The sequence below is a fragment of the Onychomys torridus genome, chromosome 4 (genome assembly GCF_903995425.1).
Source record: "Onychomys torridus chromosome 4, mOncTor1.1, whole genome shotgun sequence".
Classification (NCBI taxonomy): Eukaryota; Metazoa; Chordata; class Mammalia; order Rodentia; family Cricetidae; genus Onychomys; species Onychomys torridus.
Window position 1 is genome coordinate 96291702 of NC_050446.1, and position 24657 is coordinate 96316358.

Below are 24657 nucleotides of genomic sequence, written 5' to 3' on the forward strand. Positions count from 1 at the left end.
GCACACCTTCATCTCAGCCTTTCGGAGGTAGAAGCGGTATGAGTTCAAGGTTATCCTTGAGTTTCGGATACATGCAATTCTCTCAAGGAAAAAAAAAAAAAAAAGAAGGAAAAAGAAAAAAAAAACAGGACTGGTAAGATGGCTCAGAGAGTAAGAATGCTTGCTCACAAGCATGATGATCCGAGTTTGATCCCCAGGACCCACACAGTGTATAAAAGAGATAACACTTTTGCAGACTGTCCTCTGACCTCGACATATATGTACTACATCACACATGTACTCATACACATATGTGCACACATGCACAGACACAATAAATGTTAACAAAAAGAAGTTTATAATAATAACAAAATAGGGCCAGGCATGGTGGTGCACGCCTTTAATCCCAGTGCTTAGGAGGCAGAAGCAGGCAGATCTCTGTGAGTTCAAGGCCAACCTGGTGTATAGCTAGTTCCAGGACAGCCAGGACTGTTATACAGAGAAACCCTGTCTCAAAAACTAAATAATAATAATAACAACAACAACAACAAAATAAAGTATCTTAATTTGTCACCTAGATTCATTTAACATTGATTCTATAGAATTTTTTGCTAGTATTGATTTGTATTTATGTATACGTAGATCAATCTGTGCTTAGGGAATGTCTGTAAATAATGCTGGGAAATTACTCTCTATAACTTATCTTAGAAGGACCCCTACTGACCCATCGGTTATTTTCTATGTATCATTAATGTATATGAAGGACTGAAATAATTGTACTCAATTGTTTAAGAAAAATGTATATGTTTTGCCTACATGCATGTATATGCACCATGTACACGCAGTGCTCCGAAGATAGTGTTCACCTTTTAGAACTGGAGTTACAGGCAATTATAAGCCACTGTTTTGGTTCTGGGAGCAGAACCTGGGTCCTTTGCAAGAGTAGCAAGAGTGCTCTAAACCACTCAATGTCTCTCCAGACCCGAAAACACTGTTTTTAATTCACTAGACATTATTTGTTACATGCCCTTTGTGGGATAATGGGAGCAGGGTCTTGCTGTATAGCTCAGAATGACCTAGAACTTGTAGTTCTCTCCCATCTCAACATCCTGAGTGGTACAGGTGTGTACCACTACACCCACTCTCTTACATACCTTTTGATCATTTTCTTTATTTATTTTTATGTGTATAGGTGTTTTGCCTGCATGTATGTCTGTGTACCCTTCTGTATTTGGTGCCTGTGGAGGCATAAGAGGGTATCAGACTTGTGGAACAAGTGTTACAGGCATTGTGAGCCACTACCTGGGTGCTGGGAATTCAACCCAAGGCCTCTAGAAGAGAAGCCATTTTAACTGCTGAGGTATCTGTCCAACCCCTTAACCAACAATTTTATATTTGTCATTAAGCTGCACACACATACACACACACACACACACACACACACAGAGAGAGACAGAGAGAGACAGACAGACAGACAGACAGACAGACAGACATATATATTCTTTGTATGTGTGTATGAATGTGGGCTCATGTGCCACAGTGCTTAAGTGGCCAGAGAACAACTTCAGGTTTGCTCTCACTCTGGCTCTTACCTACACCTTGTTTGGGATAGATGCTGATTTGTTGTTTTTCCACTTTACACATCAGGCTAGCTAGTTCTTGAACTTCTGGGAACTTACCTGTCTCTGCCTGTCTCCCATCTACCCATAGGACTACCATTGCTTGGTTACCATTGGCTTTTACAGGGATCCTGGGGTCTTGAGCATACATTTACCCACTGAGTCATCTGCCTTGCCCACATACACATTTTTAATATCTATATTCCATTGTGCCTTTTACTCTTATTAAATAATTATTTCATATTTTCTTATTTTAGTTGTCATGATTATGACTTTGTTTTTTCCCAGATTATTTATTCCTCCTACTTTTGAGTATTTCTTCAAAGAATGAAATTACTGAGTCAAGTACTTTGCTCAGCTTTGTAGCTATTAGGTCATCTCATTCTTCCTTAGAACAGTTTGACAGTCATGGGGCAGCTAGTTAATGTTACCTGTGACCTGTCTACACTGATTTTTATCTCTTAGAGGGTATTTAAACTATAACGATTCCTTCAGGGTATTTGGTGGAGTTGAAGGTGTAGCTCAGTAGTAGCACACTTCTCCAGCTTGTACAAGATCCTTGGTTCAATCTCCAGCCCTAAATTCTGATGGCCTGTTTTTTAATATTATTTTACTATTTTTGAGACAGGATCTCACTAATGCCTAGGCCGACCTGAGCAGTAGTTCTTCACTGCTCCCATGATCCCCTTAGCCTGCTGAGCAGCCTGGATGCCTCATTGTTTTAGTGAGAGCTTTTACTTTAATGATTTCCTGCTATATACTCTGTATGTTGACTTTTTTAAAACCACTTACCCTGAAAGTTTTATAAATTGTTTCTATATACTTATGTGTATCTGTTAGAATAATTCAGATATTACCCTTTAATAAATGACTTTTTAATGTTTATCCTACTCTGGTGCCTTTCCTGGTAGAAGGCTTTATTTATGTATGTATTTCCTTTAATTAATAGATTAATTGACTGATTTTTTTTTAATTTATGTGTATTTTGGGAGTAAAGTATGTGCAGATGTATGTGCAGTGCCCACAGAGGCCAGAAGAGGACTCTGGGTGCTCTGGAACTGGAGTTACAGACAGTTGTAAACCGCCATGTAGGTGCTGAGAACTGAACTCTCATCCTCTAGAAGAATCCTGAGCCTACTAAGTTGTCATTCTCTATTCTCTCCTAAGAGTCCCTAGCAAATACTAATCTGCTCTTGTAGATATTTCTTTTTTTTTTTTTTTTTTTTTTTTGACCAGAGCTGAGGACTGAACCCAGGGCCTTATGCTTGCTAGGCAGGCACTCTACTGCTGAGCTAAATCCCCAAAACTCTCCCTTTTTTTTTTCTTATAAAGGGAACATTTAATTGTGTGGCTTGCTTACAGTTCAGAGGTGCAGTCCATCATGGTGGGGAGCATGGTGGTATGAGGCAGAGTTGGTGCTGGAGCTGGGAGTGCTGCATCTTCAGGCAACAGGAAATCAACTGCCTATTGTAGACATTTCAATAAATAGAATCGTAAAATATGTGGCCTTAAACCAAGTATGGTACTACACTCCTGTGAGTCCAGCATCTAAGACGGAGAGGCAGAAGGATCTGACGTTCAAAGTCCTACCAAATGAGAAGGTGCCCTTTAGTGCCTGGCATCTTAGCATATTTGGAGTCTCAGTGTGGTATAGCATGTATCACTGTTTATTCCTTTATAAGTTAGATAACCATCGGTTTATGGATGCATTCAGTATTCATCTATTGATGGGCACTTGATTTATTTCTGTTTGACTATTATGCGTGCTGCCATGAAGGTTAAAGCACGGGTTTCTTGCTAGACACCTGTTTTCAGCTCTGGGGGTATGTACCTAGATGTAGAGTTGCTGAGTCACATAACAACACTATGTTTAGCTGTTTTCCATAACAGCTGCACCATTTTATTAATGCATTCTGCCCAGTAATAAGGAAGAGTTCCAGGGCAGGGGTATGGCTCAGTTGGTAGAATAGAATGCTTGCCTAGCATGCAGGAAGCCCTGTTCTGTCCTTGATTCTTTGTCAGCAGCACATAAAACCAGACGTAATCTCAGCTTCTATAGTGAGTTGAAAGCCAGCTGAAACTACATTGAGACCCTGTCAAAAAAAAAAAAAAAAAAAAAAGGTTGCAGTTTCCCCAACCCTATCTATCTCCTTCCCTGCCCCTCTTTGTCTGTGCTGCCACCCACTGGATGCGATGGGTTGTCTCCCTCCCTCATTCGTTTGCAGACTGGGAGTCCCACCCACTGGATGCGATGGGTTGTCTCCATCTCTCATTTCTTTGCAGGCTGGGGGTGCCACCCAGGTCTTGCACTGGCATCCCAGGCTTCAGTTCTTTTGGTTTAGATTTGTGTCCCTCAAGACTGAACTCCTTGTATTCCATTTGTTTATCCTCTTTGGAGAAATGTCCATTCAAGCCCTTTGCCCAGTTTTAAAATTGAATTTGGTGGTTGTTGTTAAGTTGTAGGAATTTTTTCTTTTTATTCGTAAATTTCATTAAGAGTTTCTTATATATTGGGGATACTGTAGCTATTAGATTTCTCTATGTATTGGATGCTGTAACTTAGCTATACTGTCTGTAGTTTCTTTCTCTGTTTTTTGTTTTTTGAGATAGGGGTCCTCTGCAAGAATGTCAAGTGCTCTTAACCATTCAGCCATCTCAGCTCCCTGTTGTTGTGAGACAGTCTTGTGTAGCTCTGATAGGCCTGAAACACAGTCAGTCCTCAAGCCGCCTGGATGTTAAAATTACAGGCGTGAGCCACCATACATAACATTTAGAAACTTTCTACATTTACTTATCTAGTGTGTGCATATGGGGGTCCAAGGACAACTTGGCAAAGTCAGTTCTCTCCTTGTGCCATGTGGGTTCCAAGGACTGAACTGTCAGTCATTAATTTAAAAAAAGTGTTTTCAGGCAATCCAGTAGAGGCATTTTCTCAGTTGAAGTTCTCTTTTCCTAGATAGCTGTAGCTGTATCAAGTTGAAAGAACAACCAGGATGGGGGAATAGTCCTTGTGATCTATTATTCACCTATTAAATTATCTTACTTAAACCTTGGGTGGGAGTGGGCAGGGGTGTTGGCACACACCTTTAATCCCAGCACTTGAGGGGCAGGGACAGGCAGATTTCTGTGACTTTTGAGGCCATCCTAGTTTTCAAAGTGAGTTCTAGGCCAGCCATGGCAGCACAGTGAGACCCTGTTTTATTTAAGATAATAATAATGAATTTCAGTGTTTTTGAGAATTTCATACAATGTGTTTTGATCATATCCACCCCCACACCCATACTCTTTGGATCCATCTTGTTCCCTTCCCACCCAATTTTGTCTTTCATATCACCTTGTATATATGGCCTTCTGCTGGGTTGTGGTTGACTTTCCATGGGACTACACTCTTGAAGAAAATTGACTTCTCCCTTACCCAGCAGTTATCAATTACCAGGAGTTCCTTGACTAGAGGTGGGACTTGATGCCTACTTGCCCTCTCCCTGTTGGGACTTGTTCGTGCTGTCAACAATTGCCGTTTAGTCCAGAAGTTGCTGTTTCCTTGTTGTCGTGGGTCACCTCTGGCTTACACACTCTTTCTTCCCCATTGTCTACAATGACCCCTGAGCTTTGGGAGGAAGTGTTCTGATACAGATGTCCCGTTTAGGATTGGGCATTCTGCAGTCTGATTCTCTGCACCTTGACCAATTTGCATATCTTTGTTCATCACAATCTACTACAAATCGGAACTTTACTAATGAGGACTGAGAGATGCATTCATCTGTGGATATCATGATAAGGCACTGGGAGTTGGTTTATTACTATGTCTAGGAGAATAATAGTTGTAGGTTTTCCTGTAGGGCCTATGACCTGTGTAGACACAGGTTCTTGGCCCCAATAATAATGCCAGGTATGGTTTCTTCTTGTGGAGCAGGCGTTACATTCATTCAGTCAGACAGTGGTTACTCCCATGATGTTGATGACACTGTTGCTCCAGTGGGCCTGTCTTGCCAGACCATTCATTTTGGTAGCTGGATGAGATTCATGGTGACTTTTCTCCTCCAGTAGCCTGCATCGCACCTTCCAGCAACATGAAAGCTTGCCAGTGAGGATGAAGCTTTCACATTTCCAGAATTTTACATTTGTCAGTTCCTTTAAAGTCTTATTATATATGTATGAAGACATATATTTGTAGAGCATGATATGCTGGAGTCCAGAGGAGAACTTTATGGAGTTGGCTCTCTCTTTCCACCTTTTCCTGTGTTCTAGGGACTGAATTCAGGTTGCCCTCTCATGTAACAAACTCCTTTACTCTCTGAGCCACTTCACTGTCTGTCAAGTCTAATTAGTGTGTTTATCTGGAGTCTCTGAGTTTGAGAACTACTGTTTTGTAATGGATTTGATCCTTTAAGTTTAAAAATGTTGGGATTTTCCCCCTCAAAAAATGTTTATTTACAGTTAGTATATTCTTTTTCTTTGAGGTGTGTGACTTGAATCCAAGACCTTATAGAGGCTAGGCCTCTATATCCTGAGCCCCAGTTGATTAAGTTCTAATGAACAGTTTTCAGAAAACTTAATTTATGTTGAATTGAGACTGTTACTACTATTTTACTCAACAAAACCTGTTTTCTCTACTATATCAATATTAATCATTATCTTTAATCTTTATATCCAAGACTCCATACTTCCTTGGCTTTTGGTAGTCTTATGATTCTCTCTGAAATTGTTGCTCTTTAAGTTCAGGTGATACTGTATATTTACTTTTTTCCTTGTTATTTCAAACTAGGAGGTTTTTTTTCCCACTGTGTTTTGTTTTTGCATGTGGGCACATGGGGGCACTGGCACATGTATGTGCATGCATATGGAGACCTGAAATTAACATGAGGTGTCCTCTCAGTTTGTAGCTTTATGCTACTATTTGCTCATGCATTCAGTCAATTCTTTTTTAGAAGGATTTGTGAAGAATTATTTTCATCATTCTTAACTCAGATTTCTTGCACCAACATTTCTGATAGTGTTTAAAATGTTAAATCTAATGTTTTTCTTTAAGCGTAAAACTGGCCTTTGTGATTAAGTTTCCCTTTATTTAAAGAGTCTAATTTTTTTTTAAATGATGTCTTGATATCTGTAGATCTATGAGTTTTACCACCATTTCCATTTATAAACTCAGATAACGTCATCAGTATTCTTATTTTCATTCAGCTTTGTTTTCCAGAGGGTGACCATCATTGAGTTTAAAGTTTATTTTAAAGTATAGTTTTACCTTGTAATTTTCTTCCTTTTGGATTTTATATTAGTTACTTCCATTGGTATGATCACAACATCTTGTAAGAAGAACTTAAGGGGGGAAATGTTTATTTTGGCTCCTAGTACGAGGAGACAGTCCATTGTGGTGGGGAAGGCATGTGGCAGGGGTCTGATCACAGTCAGAAAAGGTGGCAAAGGACAAATGCTGGTGCTGGCAGCTTTCTCTTTTTCATTCGGAGACCCTAGCCCATGGGATGGTTCTATCCACATTCAGGGTGGGCCTTTCTCTTCAGTTAAACCTTTTCTAGAAATGTCCTAGACACATCCAGAGGTCTGTTTCCATCAGTGTAGAACACACTGTGAATCCAGTCAAGTGAAAATGACAAGTGACCCTGACAGCCTTAGAATTTTCTCATTTGTTTCCGTCTTTGTTAATTTCTCTCTCTCTTTTTTTATTTGTTTGTTTTGCTTTTTGTTTTTTGAGACAGGGTCTCTCCATGTAACTATCTGCCTGGTTCTTGCTATGTAGACCAGGCTAGCCTCCAACACAGAGATATGCCTGCCTCTACCTCCTGGGTACTGGGATTAAAGGCATGTGCCCTCATAACCAAATAGTCTTGTTAAGTTTTTATATCACTTTCAACAATTTTCAGTAATAGGATTATTAGAACTATACTTTCTGTGTACAAAGAACCACCAGAGATGGTCTAAGACAGCACCACTTCTCAGAGAGTCAGTGAATGACAAAGAGCAACCACTGGTCAGATTGCTATGAAGATTGCCGGTCCTGACTTAGACCTCTTTTTACATGTACCTTAAAGCTTGAGAATGCTGCTTTGGGAACATGTTGTCTGCTCAGCTGCGAAGGACAGAATCCAGGTCATGCACCTGCTAGGCAAGTGCTCTGCTACCTACCTGCAGCTTTAAACCCAAGACTGTTACTTGGAAGTAGAAATATTCTTTTTTGTTGTTGTTGTTTTGGTTTTTTGTTTTTCGAGACAGGGTTTCTCTGTGTATCTTTTCACCTTTCCTGGAACTCACTTGGTAGACCAGGCTGGCCTCGAACTCACAGAGATCCGCCTGGCTCTGCCTCCCAAGTGCTGGGATTAAAGGCGTGTACCACCACCGCCCGGCAAAATATTCTTTAATATACCTTCGTTCTGCTTTTAGCAAGCTTACTTGTATTTTGAAACTCTGTTGTACTGTCACATATTTGGTACAGTTCTAGTTTATGTCTGTACTATCTTGTCCAAGTCAGTTTCTCGTCTCCTACTACTTCAAGAGCATACTTGCATTAGTATATACAGCATGTCACATGGTTCTGTAATGGCTGTTGACTTTTCTCCCTTCTCTGCTGAAATGATAACTTCAGTAGGTGAGAGTTTATTACTTTTTGTTCTCCCAGCCTAGCAAGCATTTGTTAAATGCTGATAAAATTGTCCTATCAGTATTTGAATTTTGTATTTCTTTAGATAAGCAATGAAATTATTTATTCAATACATAATCATACTTATGTACAACTAATATTTTCATTTTATATTTTTTGGTGTAAGATTATTAGCCCAAAACAGGATTTCTCTGTATAACAGCCTTAGCTGTCCTGGAACTCACTCTGTAGACCAGGCTGGCCCCAAACTCACTGAGATCCGCCTGCCTCTCTGCCTCCTGAGTGCTGGGATTAAAGGCGTGTGCTACTGTCACCTGACTAGCCCTAAACATTTTGTATTCTCTAATTTTAAAATTATAAGGCAATACACACCTTTAATCCTGGAACTCCAGCGGCACAGACAGGTGGATCGCTGTGAATTCCAGGCCCGTCTGATTGACATAATGAGATCTAGGCCTTACTACACAGTAAGACCCTGTCTCAAAATAAGTAAATGAATAAACCGTGTGTGTGTGTGTGTGTGTGTGTGTGTGTGTGTGTGTGTGTGTGTGTTATTTTTTTGTTTCAGTTTTCTTTTTTTATTTTGGTTTTTGTGAGACAGGGTTTCTCTGTGTAGTGTTGGTGTCCTGGATCTTGCTCTGTAGCCCAGGCTGGCCTCGAACTCACAGAGATCCACCTGGCTCTGCCTCCCGAGTGCTGGGATTAAAGGCGTGCGCCACCACCGCCCGGCCAGTTTTCATTTTTTAATCACTAGGGTAGAGGGGCTCACTGGTGGGCCAGCTTAACTGAAATGAAGAGTCCCAGGTTCAGTGAGAGACTCTTATCTCTAGAAGAAAAGCTGAGGGGTTGGTTGCTGGAAGTAGGGCTCTGAAGTTGAGAGAACCTAGTCCTTTTGCAGAGGGCCTGAGTTAGGTTTCCAGCATCAGCTCCAAAGGATCCACCATCTGACCTTCACAGGCACTGCACACACGTGCACATGCACACTCACAAACACGCTTTTAAAAATAAATGAAAACGAGAGAATATTTTACTACTTTATTCTGACTTTGTTCTTCATCTAGAAGTATTAGAACATTTTTCTCTATGATTTTAATTGTTTTGTTGTTTTGTTTTTGGAGACAGGGTATACTGTGTGACCCTAGCTGTCCTGGAACTCTTATCTGTTGAGTTAAGGCTGGCCTTAAACTCAAAGATCCAACTGCCTCTGCCTCCCAAGTGCTGGGATTAAAGGTGTGCACTGCCATACCCAGACTTGATTTTAATTATTTATTTTTGTTAGTTATTTGGCACTCTTACCCTGCGAGAAAACGTCCCGAACACGACAAGACCACAGAAGAGCTGTTTATTAATATAGGATAGGAAGAGACAGACGTGACAGGCCTGTGTGAAGCACACACGTGATTAAGAGGACAAGAGAGGAAGAGAAGAGACCTGTGCAGAATGGCGCCGGCTTTTTAAAGAGTGGGCCACGTATGCATACAGGGACGCATGTGGCTACTCCATGCATGTGCGTAGATTACATGGCCGCGTGCTTGCGCGCTTTACACAACCATGCAAAGCCACTGAGTCCTAGTCACGCGAGATGTTTTGACCCGGAAATAACTAGGTGGTCCACCAGGCAAGCCCAACCATGTGGGCATGTTGTGACTTCCTATCAGTTTTTCTTTCTTGAACTACATTCCAAATAGGTGGAAGAATATTTGCAATTGAAGGTGAGGGTTTAAACCTTCTTGTTTATTAGGAGATTACAGTTTATAGGAATGGTCAGACTTCTATTAAATTTGGTGATTTGATCTTTTATTGGGCTATAACTATATGTTCACAATGTTTTGTTTAAAAGTTTTTTGCAGAGATAGAAAACTTTATGACTCGTGACTATATCCAGCTAACAAATTGTGGATCTTCGTCATTTTTTTTTAATTGGACATGATTGCCAATATTTATTACATTTATTTTGTATGTGTGTTCATACACCTACTACAGTGTGTACATGTCAGCCAAAGGACAACTTGGCCCTCTTTCCTTTCACAGTGTGCCTTTTTGGTGGTTGTTGTTGGGTTTTTTTGTTTTTTGTTTTTTCTTTGAGATAGGGTTTCACTATGTAGCCCTGGCTGTCCTGGAACTCACTCAGTAGACCAGGCTGGCCTTGAACTCACAGAGATCCACCTGCCTCTGCCTCCAGAGTGCTGGGATTAAAGGCATGGGCACCTTTAAGGATGAAATTCGGGTCCTCAGGCTTGGCTGCAGGTTCCTTTATGCCCTTAGTAATTCCTATTTGGGGATTATAAAATTTTTCTTATTTTCAAGTGTGTGTGTGTGTGTGTGTGTGTGTGTGTGTACACACATGTGTGCACCATGGTGAGAGTACGGAGGTCAGAAGATAACTTGTGGGAGTCCTTCTCCTTTCATATTTGCTTTGGGTTCCGGGATTGAACTGAGGTCATCAGACTTCTGTAGGAACTCCCTTACCAGAGAAGTTATCTCCTGCCCTTTCATACTAATTTTCATCCTGGTAAATTTAATGCTAAAGTAGTTTTGTGGAGTTTTTATTGCTTTATTTGTTGTAGGCCTAGGAATTAATCACATAGCCTTTTATATTCTAGACAAGTGATCTAACACTGAACTTTACTCCCGGCCCTCGTCTGTTGGTGGATTAGATTTTACTGTACCTGGAGTGTCTACGTTTACATTTTGGAATGCGTGTGTTTGTGTATCAGGGAGAGAGAGGGCAGAAGAAGGCCCATTACCTGCTGAGCCATCTCACCGGCCCCATTTGTGTTTTTAATGTCCAGTAATTAAACAACTTTTTATGTGAGGTATTAGGTTTATTACCCTTCTTGAATTTTCATTGTTATGAACGTATATAATGATTTGACATAGACCCACTTCTTTAAGCTCCATTGACATTTAAAAAAACCTGACCTAGGACAGGAAGGGATAACCTAGAGTTTTTTGTTTGTTTGTTTTTTTTTTTTTTTCAAGACAAACTAGTAAGGATCTGATGTGTACTGTCTGCCCTGCTTCCTTAGATGCTCGTGGCTATGGAAAGTCAGTATTACTAGAGGAATCTGAGGTAGCCTTCAGATGGTGTTTGTTTTACAATTTGAAGAGAACTTAGCTTGCATAGAACTCATTGGTTCCTTTAAAATAGTCCTCAAATTATTCGTGAATGATATATAGCAGTAAATAACTACAAATTTCAAGTGTGTGTTATATTTATTCTCTCCCTACAATGTCACTTTCAACCAGTACTTACAGTAATGAAATCACACGCCTTTAATCCCAGCACTCAGGAGGCAGAGGCAGGCAGAACTCTTGAGTTTTTTAGGCCAGCCTGGTCTACAGGACAGGGACAACCAGGGCTACACAGAGAAACCCTGTCTCAAAAAAAAAAAAAGAAAAGAAGTGGGAGGAAGAGAAAAAGGTTGCAGGTCATTAGAAAGGATATTCTAAACACGGCACCCTTTTCTTTAAGAAAACTTTCAAATCACCAACCTGAGCTACACAGACTTTCTCTCAACAACAACAAAAAGAAAACCATTAATCTTTTTGTAGTCCTGGCTGTCTTGGAATTTGCTCTGTAGACCAGGCTGGCCTTGAACTCAGGGAGATCCTCCTGCCTCTGCCTTTCAAGTGCTAAGATTAAAGATGTGCGCCATAACTACCTGCAGAAAACATTAAATCTTAACAGGAAACACTAAACACAGAAGGGAAATCATTGAAAAAAATTTTATTTGGGGGTGCCAGCAGGGATAGAGTTGCAGCTCAGCCCACTATTCTCTTGAAGTATGATCAATAAACTTATTTTTTAAGGTATTTTGAGTCTTCATTCTTAATTACCTTTGTATAATCTTCATAAAATGTGTTCTTTTGTGACCAGTACCTGAAAGTTGCTGGGTTTCTCTTACCTACTTTCTCATCTGTCTTCAGTATAGGTCCCTTCTTTTCTGCTCTTTACTCTTGAATTAATCCTCTACCTACTTCACAGGCCGATTCTTTGATGAAAATGAATCCCCTGTTGATCCGCAGCATGGCTCTAAACTGGCGGATTATAATGGGGATGATGGTAACGTAGGTGAGTATGAGGCAGACAAGCAGGCTGAGCTGGCTTACAATGAGGAAGAAGATGGTGATGGTGGAGAGGAAGACGTCCAAGGTGAGCGTGGCCTGGCTTCCATGCTGTGACCGTGAAACTCACCTTTTAGGTTTTTGGTTGAATTTGTGTAGAATTTCCCCCACTTACAATCATAGCAGTAGCTTAATCTTAACTCAAGAGAGTCTGTGCAATTTTTCAGTTTTGAGAACTATTTTATGACATTAAAAGTTTAGCTATGAGTAATTGGAAGGGTCTTTATTTTCATTTTTAGATTGTCTTATATATTATTGATGTAGTGACAATTTGAAATACTGAGTCCTCAAAATTTTTATGATTAAATTGTTTGAAATGACTCTAGGCTAAGGCAAATACTTCCACAAAGTATCTTTTTTTTTTAATCTCATTGGAGAATACTTATGATTGTAAGTATATACAAATATTGCCCAGACAGCCTTTTTGTTAAAGCAAAGCCACAAAGGAAATGGTCTCCTTAAGGAACAGAAATTTACTCTGCCGCTGATGGGACATGACAAGGTGAAGTGTTCTGAGGGCTGTAACGTTTATATTTAATGCAGGCTTTGTAAGATTTAGCTTCATGTTTAATACACAGATTCAACACATTTTTTCTTGTTAACTATTGCTTCTGAGCTTTTAATGTGGTGAAAGTTCAGAATCTTACCTGTGTGCATGCCTCAGACCACATTGCTGTGCTGTCATGAGGCTTTGGGATTCTTTTCTGCCTGCTTGTGTTCAGTAATATTTATGGAGTTTTAAAGTCTTTTCTATTAAAGTTACCTATGATCTTAGGGTATAAAAGATAAGATTTTTATAATACAATGCATGAGTTTTCTGGGGTAACCAGTTTTGATTTCTTACTTTTTATAGCTATAAAAATTTTACTTAGGTTCAAGACAAGCATTATTTTTTTAAACTTAGAAAATAGGACTGGAGAGATAGCTCAGCTGTTAAAGGCTAGGCTCACAACCAAAAATACAAGAAAATAATATAATTGCCCTAGAATACTATGTAGTTAGTATAAAAGGGAAAACTAGTGATCTGACTTCCTAGGCATTATTTTGTGGTCCACTCTAGTTTGGGGATAAATATAGGTATTTTTAAAAAAAATAAAAAGGAGATTAATAGGTACTGGAAGTTCTATAAGGACATCATCTCATCCTTTTCTCATAAATTTTCCCTTTTCTCATTGCTTTTGTGATTTTATTGGATTACATTTGTTTGCCTTTATCTGTAACACTTTATGCCTTTTTTCATGCGTGTATCATATCACCAATTAGATTGTAAACTCTTGAGGAACAGGAATTTTCGTTTATTTTTCCTTTCTTTTTATTTGTGTTCTTTTTTGTACCAGCTCTTCCATAATGTTTGTAGTCAGGGCCCAAACAATGCTATTAATTGCTAATGTTAGGCTTTTCCGTTGGCTCTGTTCTTGGAACCAACTGGATGAATGCTCTTTAACACTGGTCACTGCTTGCTTGTTTGCACTTTGAGGGGTTTTTTTCCCCTTAAGGATCTCTTTCATTTAACTAGATAATTTTGAGGTTTTTAATAGATGGTTAATTGTAAGTATTATTAATAATCCTTACATTTTTGCCTGTCTTAAGCCTGATGATTTTTTTAATCACAGAATTTCATTTAATATTTGTATCGGTTTTATGCACAGTGAGTGATTATCTTCAGTGACTTCTCTCTCCCTTTCTTGTATCCTCCTCACATCCATTCTTATTACTGCTATGCTTTTCCTTTCACACACACACAAAAATAATAATAAATTCATTGGTTCTAAGGGATGTAAGAGGCCTAAGATATTTTCAGTGAAGTAGGGAGGTGTCCCCCCCCCTTAGGATCTCTTGTAACCCAGGCTAACCCTTGGTATATAGTTGAGAACAACCTTGAACTCTTGATCCTCCTGCCTCCATCTCCCAAGTGCTGAATTACAAGCATATGCCAACACATCCAGTTTTTGTGGTGCTGGAGAAGAAACCCAGGGCCTCACAGGTAGTGGGTGAGCACTCTACCAACTAAGCCACATCTCCAGTTCTAAATTTTTTACTTCAGTATTTTCAAGTAAATCTTACTTGATTGAGAGTTGCTACTTAACGTTTATCTTATTTTGGTATCCACTAGTAATAGTAGAGACTCATCACAGATCAAGAAATAAGCAGGAACAGCAGCCCCAGTAAAGGGAAATAAATTGGGTAAACTGACTTTAACAGAAGTATTTTAAAGACCTAAAATAATTTCAGAAATATTTGTAAGATTAGGTTCATTATTAACTGTCCCAAGAGCGGGGGAGTGGGGGAGACTTAGCCACAACTTAACAAGTTAGATTCCAGGTGTTATTGCAAGGTCAGAATTTGCAGCGTTGAAATCATTTTGTCACTGTGTCGATATAATTATAATGCTTTTCTGGCCCAAGCAGGTCTTAAAATTGAGTGAGTAGTGGGGGCTAGAGGACACGGTGGACTTAGAGTTAAGTCACATAGAATCCTGTGCAGTTTTGTCATCAGAACTAAAATATGGCCCTCGTACAATTCCGATTTCAAAATGCCTGAGGCACTCTACTCCCAAACTCAGGAAAGAGAATTATTTTTGCCACTGTTGGAATCTTATGACCAAAAATAAAAACAAACGAACCCTGAAGTGTGGCTGAGCATGGTGGCCCACACTCATAATCCCAGCACTCAGGAAGCCTAGACAGGAGAACAGAGAGAGCTCTAGGCTATTCTGAGCTACAGAGCCACATCTTTTCTTTCACTTTAAAATTTTTGCTATTTTATGTGTGTGTTTGTCTGTGCCAGAAGAGAACAGAAGTGGGTGTTGTATCCCCTGGAACTGGAATTACAGGTGGTTGTAAGCCACCATGTAGGTGCAGGGAATTGAACCTGGGTCCCCTAGAAGAGCAGCTAGTGCACTTACTGCTGAGCCATCTCTCCAGCCCCAAGACATTGAGAGAAAGAAACGGGAGGAAGGAGGGCCCTCAGAAGCATTGTTAAGGTTCTGTAGGCATAGTCTGCTCTGTTGATTGTGGAAGCAGTTTCTTGAGATACGAGTATAAAAGGTTAGAGACTCCAGCTGAAGCCTAAGATTCTGTTAAATACACTCTGACTTGGATCTCAGACAAGTCAGGATTGGGAAATGGTAGCTTTGGCCAATAGGAAGCTAAAGCATTCCAGCCTTACTCTGTTTGTGCATACTGATACTGGAGTCGGCACTATTACTGTTACCTCCAGTGTTTGCTTATAGAATTAAATAAGGCCTCCTTTTCCTGTGTTGATAATAATGACTTACTTTTATTTCAAATTCTTAAGAGTATCCTAAAGGAAATAATTTATTTGCATTAGTGTAAAAATTTGAAAAGAGTAACTCTGGAAACACTATGCCTCTGATAGATAACAAATCTTTTAGTTTATTCTTTTTATTTGTTTGTTTTGCTTTGCTTTGCTTTTCAAGACAGGGTTTTTCTGTGTAGCTCCAGCTATCCTGGAACTCGCTCTATAGACCAGGCTGGCCTCAAACTCACACAGATCCTCCTGCCTCTGCCTCCCAAGTGCTGGGATTAGAGGCGTGCGCCACTGTCGCCTGGTGGGATTTCATTCTTTATTCTTATAAGAAGGTAGAAACTTGGCTGGAGAGACGGCTCAGCTGTTCTTCAGAGGACCTGAGTTCAATGCCCAACATCTACATGGCAATTCACAACCATTTGTAACTCCAGTTCCAGGAGATCCAACATCCTCTTCTGGCCTCCAGCCTGTCTAGGTTGAGCACAGACAAAACACTCACATACATAAAATTTTTAAAGATTTGTTAGTTTTAAGTGTGTGTCTGTGTCATCAGATCCCCTAGAACTAGCCACCTGCTGTGGGTGCTGAGAACTGAACTCAGGTCCTCTGGAAGAGCAGCAAGTGCTCTTAACTGCTGAACCATCTTTCCAGGTCAAAAATAAAATCTTGGGGTTAGGGATTTAGCTCAGTGGTAGAGCGCTTGCCTAGCAAGTGCAAGGCCCTGGATTCGGTCCTCAGCTCTGGGGGAAAAATCTTTTTAACAAGAAGATAAAAATTTGTAAATTTCCTTTACTCTTTAATCTCAAAGGAGTTCCCAATTTATTTGTAAATAATAATAAACAGTAAGCATTGTTTGCTTACAGAAGCTTAGCCGAGTATTTCAGAGCCTGCATCCCAGTGATGAAAAGCCTGGATTCTAATTCTCTCTCATAATTCCCACAACTATAAAGCAGAAATACATGTACTTATCTAGCAGAAGTTGTATAGACTATATGATATCAATCAGCACTTAAAACAGAGTACTTCGGGGCTGGAGAGGTGGCTCAGCGGTTTAAGAGCACTGCTCTTCCAGAGGTCCTGAGTTCAATTCCCAGCAACCACATGGTGGCTCACAACCATCTGTAATGAGATCTGGTGCCCTCTTCTGGCCTGCAAGCATGAATGTAGGCAGAACACTGTATATATAATAAAAATGAAAGCGAGAGAGAGAGAGAAAAGAAAGAGTACTTCATTCTATAAAGCACTGTCTAAGTGTTTGCTCAATAATTTTTTAAATAAAGGAAAATCTAGAATTTTCTCTCTGGATTGCTTCCTTTGAAAGATAGTTGTCCTGCGCCCTGAGGGTGAGCTTGTGACTGTGGCCTCAGCATCCGAGGAGCTCTTTAGTTGCTAGTCCTTCCTTACATCACTGACAGCACAAATGATGGGTATCTCTCTGGTTATATTTCCTTGTTTTTTTCCTCATGGTTAGCTACTGGTAGGTTCTGCTGCTTTCTCTAAAAACTAAACTCTCATTCTCTGTGATTATTATTGGTGTGTCAGTTATATTCTGTCAGGTAATGTATAGGTGTGTAGCTAACTATAAAGAAGTGGTTGATAGAAACTTGAATAACTACACTGAACACAGAGTGTAGTCAGTGTAAATGGTGCTCACTAAAGTATTCCAAAAGTCCTATGGAATTCCTGAAATCAGTGGATAAGCATCATACCAAAATTGTACTCAAGTGGGACTGGAGCTATCTAGCTCAGTGGTAGAGTGCTTGTCCAGCTCCTGGATTAGTCCTTAGCTACAACGCACACACATGTACAAGTAAAGAGCATAGATTTAGTTTACCTAACTTCATATTTATAGAGGACTTTGCAAACAGAAACTGCAGTTACGTCATTTTATTCTGAAGTAGGACAGTTCTTGTTGTACTGAGAAGGTACAGTGCAGGTCCAAAGAATAGGAACTAGGCTGTGTTTTGATCCAGTAACAAATTTCAGTGTTTTCTGTTTCTAGAACCTTTGCTTTTATCTCATTTTCTCTTTGTATTTATTCGTATAAAAATTCAGAAAAGTAACAACATTTTTTCTGCAGTAACTTTTGTGTTGACTTCCTCAAAATGTTCCATTGCTCCATAGTGATTGTCTTCATTTAATTACTAATGTCTTGGAAGATGTGTTCAAAGGCATAGATTGAGGTCTCATAACACAGGTTCTCCAGAGGGCATTCTAGAAAAGTGTCCGTGATTCTTTCCCCTTTTAAAACCAAAGATAGTTTTGGTATATTTTTTTCTAAGTGTGGTTTTCAATTTTGTTTTTTATAAGAAAGTGACTTTCATGATTATAACACACAAATGTGAATATAGTATAACTTCAGCCTTTACAAAAGTTGTGATAGATCCTGGTGCATTTTACTTTAGAGATGTGTGATCATCAAGCAAGGCTTGGTGGCACAGGCCTCTAATCCCAGCTCTTCTGTAGACTGAGGACAGGGGATTGCAAGTTCAAGACCAGCCTGTGCAACTTTTAGTGAGATGCTATCTCAAAGAGTAAAAGCAATCTAGGGATATGGCACAGTGAGCAGCATGGTCAGAGCCTTGGGTCCATCTGTACCACCACAGAACAGATGAAAAACGAATGAGCCAACAAATATAAACAGGCTAAGGATGTACTTCAGTGGTCGAGCACTTTTCAGTCCATAGTACTCCCTCCTAAAAAACAAAAAAGTGATCAGTTTTAAGAATATGGTACAAAAGAAAGTTGGCTTGTTTGTCATTTTTGAAAGATCAAGATAGCACATGGAAGGTTGAAACAGGAAGATTATGAGTTCAAGGCCAGCCTGAGCTACATAGAGAAATTGTCTCAAAAACAAACTGTTGGATCTGGGAAGAGTTGAGGTGTGGGCAGTGGGAGTCAATATGATCAAAATTTATATATTAAATTCTCAAAAAGAATTAATAAAAATATTTTGATTCAATATAATTAAGATTCAAGGATGATCCCTAATTTATAATGGTCCAGTGTATGATTTTTCAGCTTTCTAATAGTAAAGCGAGAATTCCACAGGAGTCTGCTTAAGGACTGTTAGAGAATTTATTAGGATATAAATTGAGGAAATATGTTCATGAACACAGAACTGAGTAGACACCTGAAGTCATCCGCGGATCTGACCCAGAGCAAATCTACCTGGCAGTTTGATCACACCAGGAAGCAGGAAACAGGGAGAAGGAACCTTGTGACCCCCACCCCCCTTTCCTTTTAAGAGGTCCTGTACAACAGCAAGCAGCACCTCCTCCTCCCAGCCCTATAGCCCAAGGTCATGGGCGGAGCAAATACCACTCCACAATAGTACTTACAAAAGCATGCTCTTCATTTTCAGTATGATATTCAATAAATCATTTATTATGTATACAGTGTTCTGCCTGCATTTGTACTTGCATGCCAGAAGAGGGCATCAGATCTCATTACAGATGGTTGTGAGCCACCATGTGGGTGCTGGGAATTGAACTCAGGACCTCTGGAAGAGCAGCCAGTGCTCTTAACCTCTGCCTCTCATTCTTATTATAACATGATTTTACTTATTTTGAGCAGTTATATATACAATATTTTATTTTTTAAAAAGGGGTTGTTATTGAGATAAACTGACAGTACAAAATGGCAGCTGACATATAAGGAGACTGTAGCCAGAGGAGTCGTTACTGCAAGGCATTCATTAGTCATTTCATACAGCTGTTCGAAAAGGCTTTGAGGGGCTAACAATTGTATTTGTTTTTAGGAAGAGTTAAGTTTTGGTTAGTGTGCTGCATTTTGAAAGTCAAGAGAAAGAAAGCTAGTTGCAGAGAACTTCACTAAAGTGCTCTGTTGGGACTGAGGAGAACTTATATTCTCTTATTTTCTGATTTTTGTCATGACCACTGTAGATTATCTTTGTAATTTGAGGTGATGGTGGTGGGTTTTTGAGAGTGTCTCCCGTAGCCTCAGGCTGTCCTGGAACTGGCCCTGGAGCTAGCAATGACCTGAAACTCTGACCTCACAGGCACATCAAAGCCCATGACCAGCTACGATGCTGGTTTTTAAGTAACATATGCACAGCACTAGCTCTTCAGTCCTGGGGATTCCTAGCGTTTTGTTAGCTCTGTCTATTGTACATTTGTCTGTACATACCTGTCAGAGATGGTTCTTGTTTTCTTTTTAGGTTGAAGATGGTTGCTGTGGTTTGTTTCTTTGAGATAGGGTCTCATGTAGCCCAGGTTAACCTCAAACTCTCAATGTAGTCCAGGTCTTGAACTCCTGATCCTTCCCTAGTGCTGGGATTACAGGTGTGAGCCGCCATGCCCGACTCAGAAAGTTTGTTAAAATTAAGTCTTGCAAAGCAGTGTTAGACTCTTCACTCGTCAGCCGTGCAGCTAAGAAACAGTGAAGATAGCAGATAAGAAATGAGAAAAGACTGCTGTAAGGCTGAAAACTGGAGGCAGTTTGAAGCTGGCTGGCTGTGACAACTCTGGACCCTGTTCTTGATATGTGTTATTTTGTTTGCAGATGATGAAGAACGGGAGCTCCAGATGGATCCTGCAGACTATGGCAAACAGCGCTTCAATGATGTCCTTTAAGTCTAAGGGATGCCCAAAACCCAAAATGCTGTGCAGTGAATCATCTCTACTTGTCAATTTTCACTTCTGTTGTAAAGATCAGTTGTAAAGATACATTGAGATAGATTTAAGGAAATTTTAATGAAGGAATGTACCAGTGTACATATGTGAATTTTTTCATATTGTATTATCAAAGCAGGTACTTTTTTGGTTACAACACAGCTGAGCCAAAAACAGTTAATCTTTGCATTTAAAGCAAACTAATGTAAATTTCACATTTTATTGAACCTAATTTTTTTTTTCACAAAAAGACAAACGGGAACAGATGTTTGTACAGGTTATATGCTGCACATAGTGTAATGGCAGTTGGAAGTTAGTTATTCAGCTGAAAACTCTAGACACTAACACATTTTTGTTACCTCCCCCCCCCATAGGTGTCCTCCTCTGCCCCTCATTTCACACTCTTTAAAGAGTCACGCTAGAACAGTTACACACAAAAGTGGGGACCTGGATGCCAAGCAGTGGGCAATGTGTGTACAGAATGACCTTCCTGCTCCTTTTATTTTACTTGAGGAAAGTCCAAGTCATCGTAACAATATTTATAAGTTATTCCTTACTTAGTTCTTGAAGTTGCGGAATGCATGGTTGACAATGAATTTTTATTTTTTCAAGTAATACCAGTACTGTTTAACTGTAGTCAGCACTGGCTAAAATTCTTTATATTTTCAGAGTTGAATCTGGTGAATGCATTCAATGCATTCACCGTTTACATGACAGATCCTGAAAGTGACTAAATCCACCTTGAAATGAGTCTGCGATCAATACAGCAAAGCTTTTCTGGTAGTTTTAATGATTGTATTTGATTAGACTTTTCCAGAACTACTAAGTAAGGGATTTTAATAGGTTTTTATTAATGAATGGATAAATAGAAGTACCGTGAAGTCTACAGCTGTTTTATTGAAATAGCCGAAAACTTTGTAATAAAAATGAATATTTGTAATTAATGTTAGTTAAGAACCCACCAAGCTCATTTGCTAGACTTACTGAATTATTTTCAGGGTATTGTGTCTTTTGCCATTATTTCATTAGGATGTATAAGCTAGCTAATCCTTCTTTTCTGGTTTCAAGCACTTTTAAATTTTTTTAGTGTTCCCTAAAAATGAAAGGTATTGATCATAAGGGGGGGATGTAAGGCTGTAAACCCCCTTTTTTAGAAGGGCTTCTTTAATTGCACATACACATGAAATATTGGGAGTGACATGGCTCAGCGGTAGTGTGAGGCCTGGGACTGACTTCCAGCACTGAAAAATAATCAACAAAGTAAACACACATGAAAAGCCCCCATACTAAGGCTTTGTTCAAACTACTAATCTATAGAAGAGATGATTGTTATTGTATAAAACCTAAGTTCTTATAATTCAGTCCAAAGTTATTTAATGGCCAGAAAAAGGTGGAGTAATTTATTAAAATTTGTTTTTCTACTATATCAGATTATCCAGTGTTGAGGCAGAGACAGATGGGTCCATGGAGCTCGCTGGCCAGCCATCCTGGCCTAATTAGCAAGTTCCAGGACACAGTAAGGGACAGCTTGTGAGGAACACCCCACACACACAGGTTGACCTCTGGTCTTCATATATATTCACCCACACCTGCACACATGTAACTGCTTGTGCACACAAACACAGTCATACACACACCAAACAGTTCATACTTTTGTTGTCAGTAAAGTGAGGCCTAAAGTAAAAAAGTATGATTACATTAAAATGAAGTCAAAGGGAAGTGATGCACATCCACAGCAGTTAGCAAGGGGAGCCAAATCTACAAATGTCTAGAGATACTCCATAGTTGATATTGTAGAACTGGAGAGACAAAAGCATAAGGTCTCCTGCCAATTCCATTGTCATAAAAATGGTCAATTGGTTGTATGGTAACTATCCATACACAGCAAAAACTTCATTTAGCAGCCTAGACATTTTATAAACTGGGAAATCTTGGACCAACTGATATTTCTGACTGTATTAACAATTTAGTGCTGTAAAGTACTATGTGGATCTCTTTAAATTGTGACATTCTACAGTCTGTATTAAACATGGTGTTTTGTTTTGTTTACAGTGTTTTACTTCTGCCTTAAGAATTAGGATTGTTAGTTTTGTTTTGTTTTAGTGTATTTTTGCCCTGAATTAAGTGTTAATTTGACAGGAACGCTGCTTTTAAAAATCTTACTGGGTTCTAATAAATTAAAAGTTAAACTTGTTTCACAGTTTTGATTTTGCTAGATATATATAAAATTACATGAATGTAAACATTTGCATCTTGACACTGAAATTTGAATAAATGTTAGCATTTATTTTAAGTTAAACTGAACTACACAAGTAGGGTTGTTTACTGTAGAGCCAGCTTATTTGGCAAAGGTAGAAAGTCTTCTGTGTGAATAAGTAAACAAGATGGACAAGGTCTGTTCTAGAGCTTACATTCAATTGGAAGCAGTCAGCTCCCAAATGAATCAGACAAAATATGATAAAATGGAGAGATGGGAAAAAGGGAGGGGGCCCTTTACCTGGGGAGGAAGGTTAAGTAACACTAAGTATATTTCAGATAGACACACTGGGCCTGGGTTTGGCTTTGGAAACCTCAAAGGAAACCTCAAAGCCCACCCCCAGTGACATGCCTCCTCCAACAAGTGTCCATACCTTCTAATAGTTCCATTCCCTGGTGACCAAGCATTCAAATCTATGAGTCTGTGGGGGCCATCCTCCTTCAAACCACCACAAAGGTGTACACACACACACACACACACACACACACACACACACACACACACACACACGGGGTGGGGGTGGGGAATTGTTAAAAGAAGTTGAGCCACTTGGGGCAATGATGCTTCCTGAAAGAGCCTTGGACTATCTAACAAAAACCCTAATACTATGCATGAGAAACCTCTCTCAACTTGTTGGGTAAGAGAATTCCAAGAGACAAAACAATATAGGCTCTTGCTGTTGCCCTGGTTGTCTCTCATTGCTGAAGACTTGATATATCTCAGGTAGAACTTGGAGTAATGGTACTGATCTGGAAACCTCCTCCCTGAGGAGTGGCTTTTACACTCAGTGCTGTGCAGGCTGCCAAGGAAGAGCAGCACTGGGCAGTCCTACCCAGCTGTAAAGCCTATGAACCACAGTTACTGGACCAACAACATATCTACCATGTAAAATAATGACACATACATACCTGTAATTGGACGTTTCTCTCCTGCCTGCCAGTTCCCAAATAACCAGTCAGAGGCTTAATGTTAATTATAAATGCTCAGCCAGTAACTCAGGCTTATTACTAACTAGCTCGTACACTTATCCCATAATTCTTATCTATAGCTTGGTACCTTTTCTCAGTACATTCTCATCTTGCTTCTTCTGTGCCTGGCTCACGACTCCTGACCCCACCCTTCCTCTTCCCAGAGTTCTCCTACCTTTCCTGCCTAACTTCTTGCCCAGCTACTGGCCTGTCAGCTTTTATTAGCAAGTGAGAGTAATACAAATTCCTAATGTAGAAAAGGATTGTTCCACAACATTTCCCCTCTTCTGTCTAATCAAAAAGGAAGGTTTTTAACTTAACTTAGTAAAATTACATAAAACAATTATCAAGCAAGAATTACAGTTACAATATCTAGGCTATTTGTCCTAGGTAAAATTAAAATATCTTTCCTATTTTTGTGAGTCTAAAGTTTTATGTCTAATTTACTTTCTATTATAACTAAAGAAAACTATAATCATAACTATTTAGTCTTCAATTCCATCAAAGACCCAAGAAGGATATATCTGAGTAAATAGGAAGTGCATTCCAAAACTGTAGAAATGACAGAAACATCTGACTGCCTTGACAGTTACCCAAAGTGCCTCTATAACTTTCGGGCATCCAACTTTGGCTTATAGGCCTAGAATATCTGAAAGACTTTTTTCAAAAGCAGGAAAATTTGAGAGACTGTCCTACACTGTCTTGGCAAAGTTCGGCAGTCTCTTTTCTTTGTGTCCTGCTTGTCCAGATTGGGTAGCATACTTATTGTCAGTAGTTGTGGCAAGGGCAATTTCTTTGCCCACATGACTAGCTTTTGCCATAAAGCAATCTCCACATGGAGATTCTTCAATGCCCATCATTCTCTTTGAAGTAATTGGTGCTGCCAGGAGCAGACGGTCTCACTGTTGAAAAAAGTCTGTTTTTAAAATATGTTAAGAGCTGGGCGCCCGCCTTTAATCCTAACACTTGGGAGGCAGAGGTAGGCGGATCTCTATGAGTTCGAGGCCAGCCTGGGCTACAGAGTGAGTTCCAGGAAAGGCACAAAGCTACACAGAGAAACCCTGTCTCTCTATATATGTATATGTGTATATGTGTGTGTGTGTGTGTATATATATATATGATTTTTTTATTATGTATACAGAAGAGGGCGCCAGATCTCATTACAGACAGTTGTGAGCCACCATGTGGG

The 24657-nt window shown here is 39.6% G+C and overlaps 1 protein-coding gene across 2 annotated transcripts in view; it reads left to right on the forward strand.

Moving 5' to 3' along the window:
• The window catches only part of Golm2 (golgi membrane protein 2), a 70915-nt gene extending 49908 nt beyond the window's left edge, over nt 1-21007 (forward strand). Inside the window, exons 9-10 of one of the 2 annotated variants that reach the window (XM_036184079.1) lie at nt 12200-12367; nt 20134-21007. In XM_036184079.1, the coding sequence (XP_036039972.1) occupies nt 12200-12367; nt 20134-20204 (239 nt within the window). In that variant the 3' untranslated portion in view covers nt 20205-21007. The remainder of the gene's footprint in view (nt 1-12199; nt 12368-20133) is intronic. The other variant, XM_036184080.1, reaches the window with a different exon arrangement.
• Nucleotides 21008-24657: the final 3650 nt, after the last annotated feature.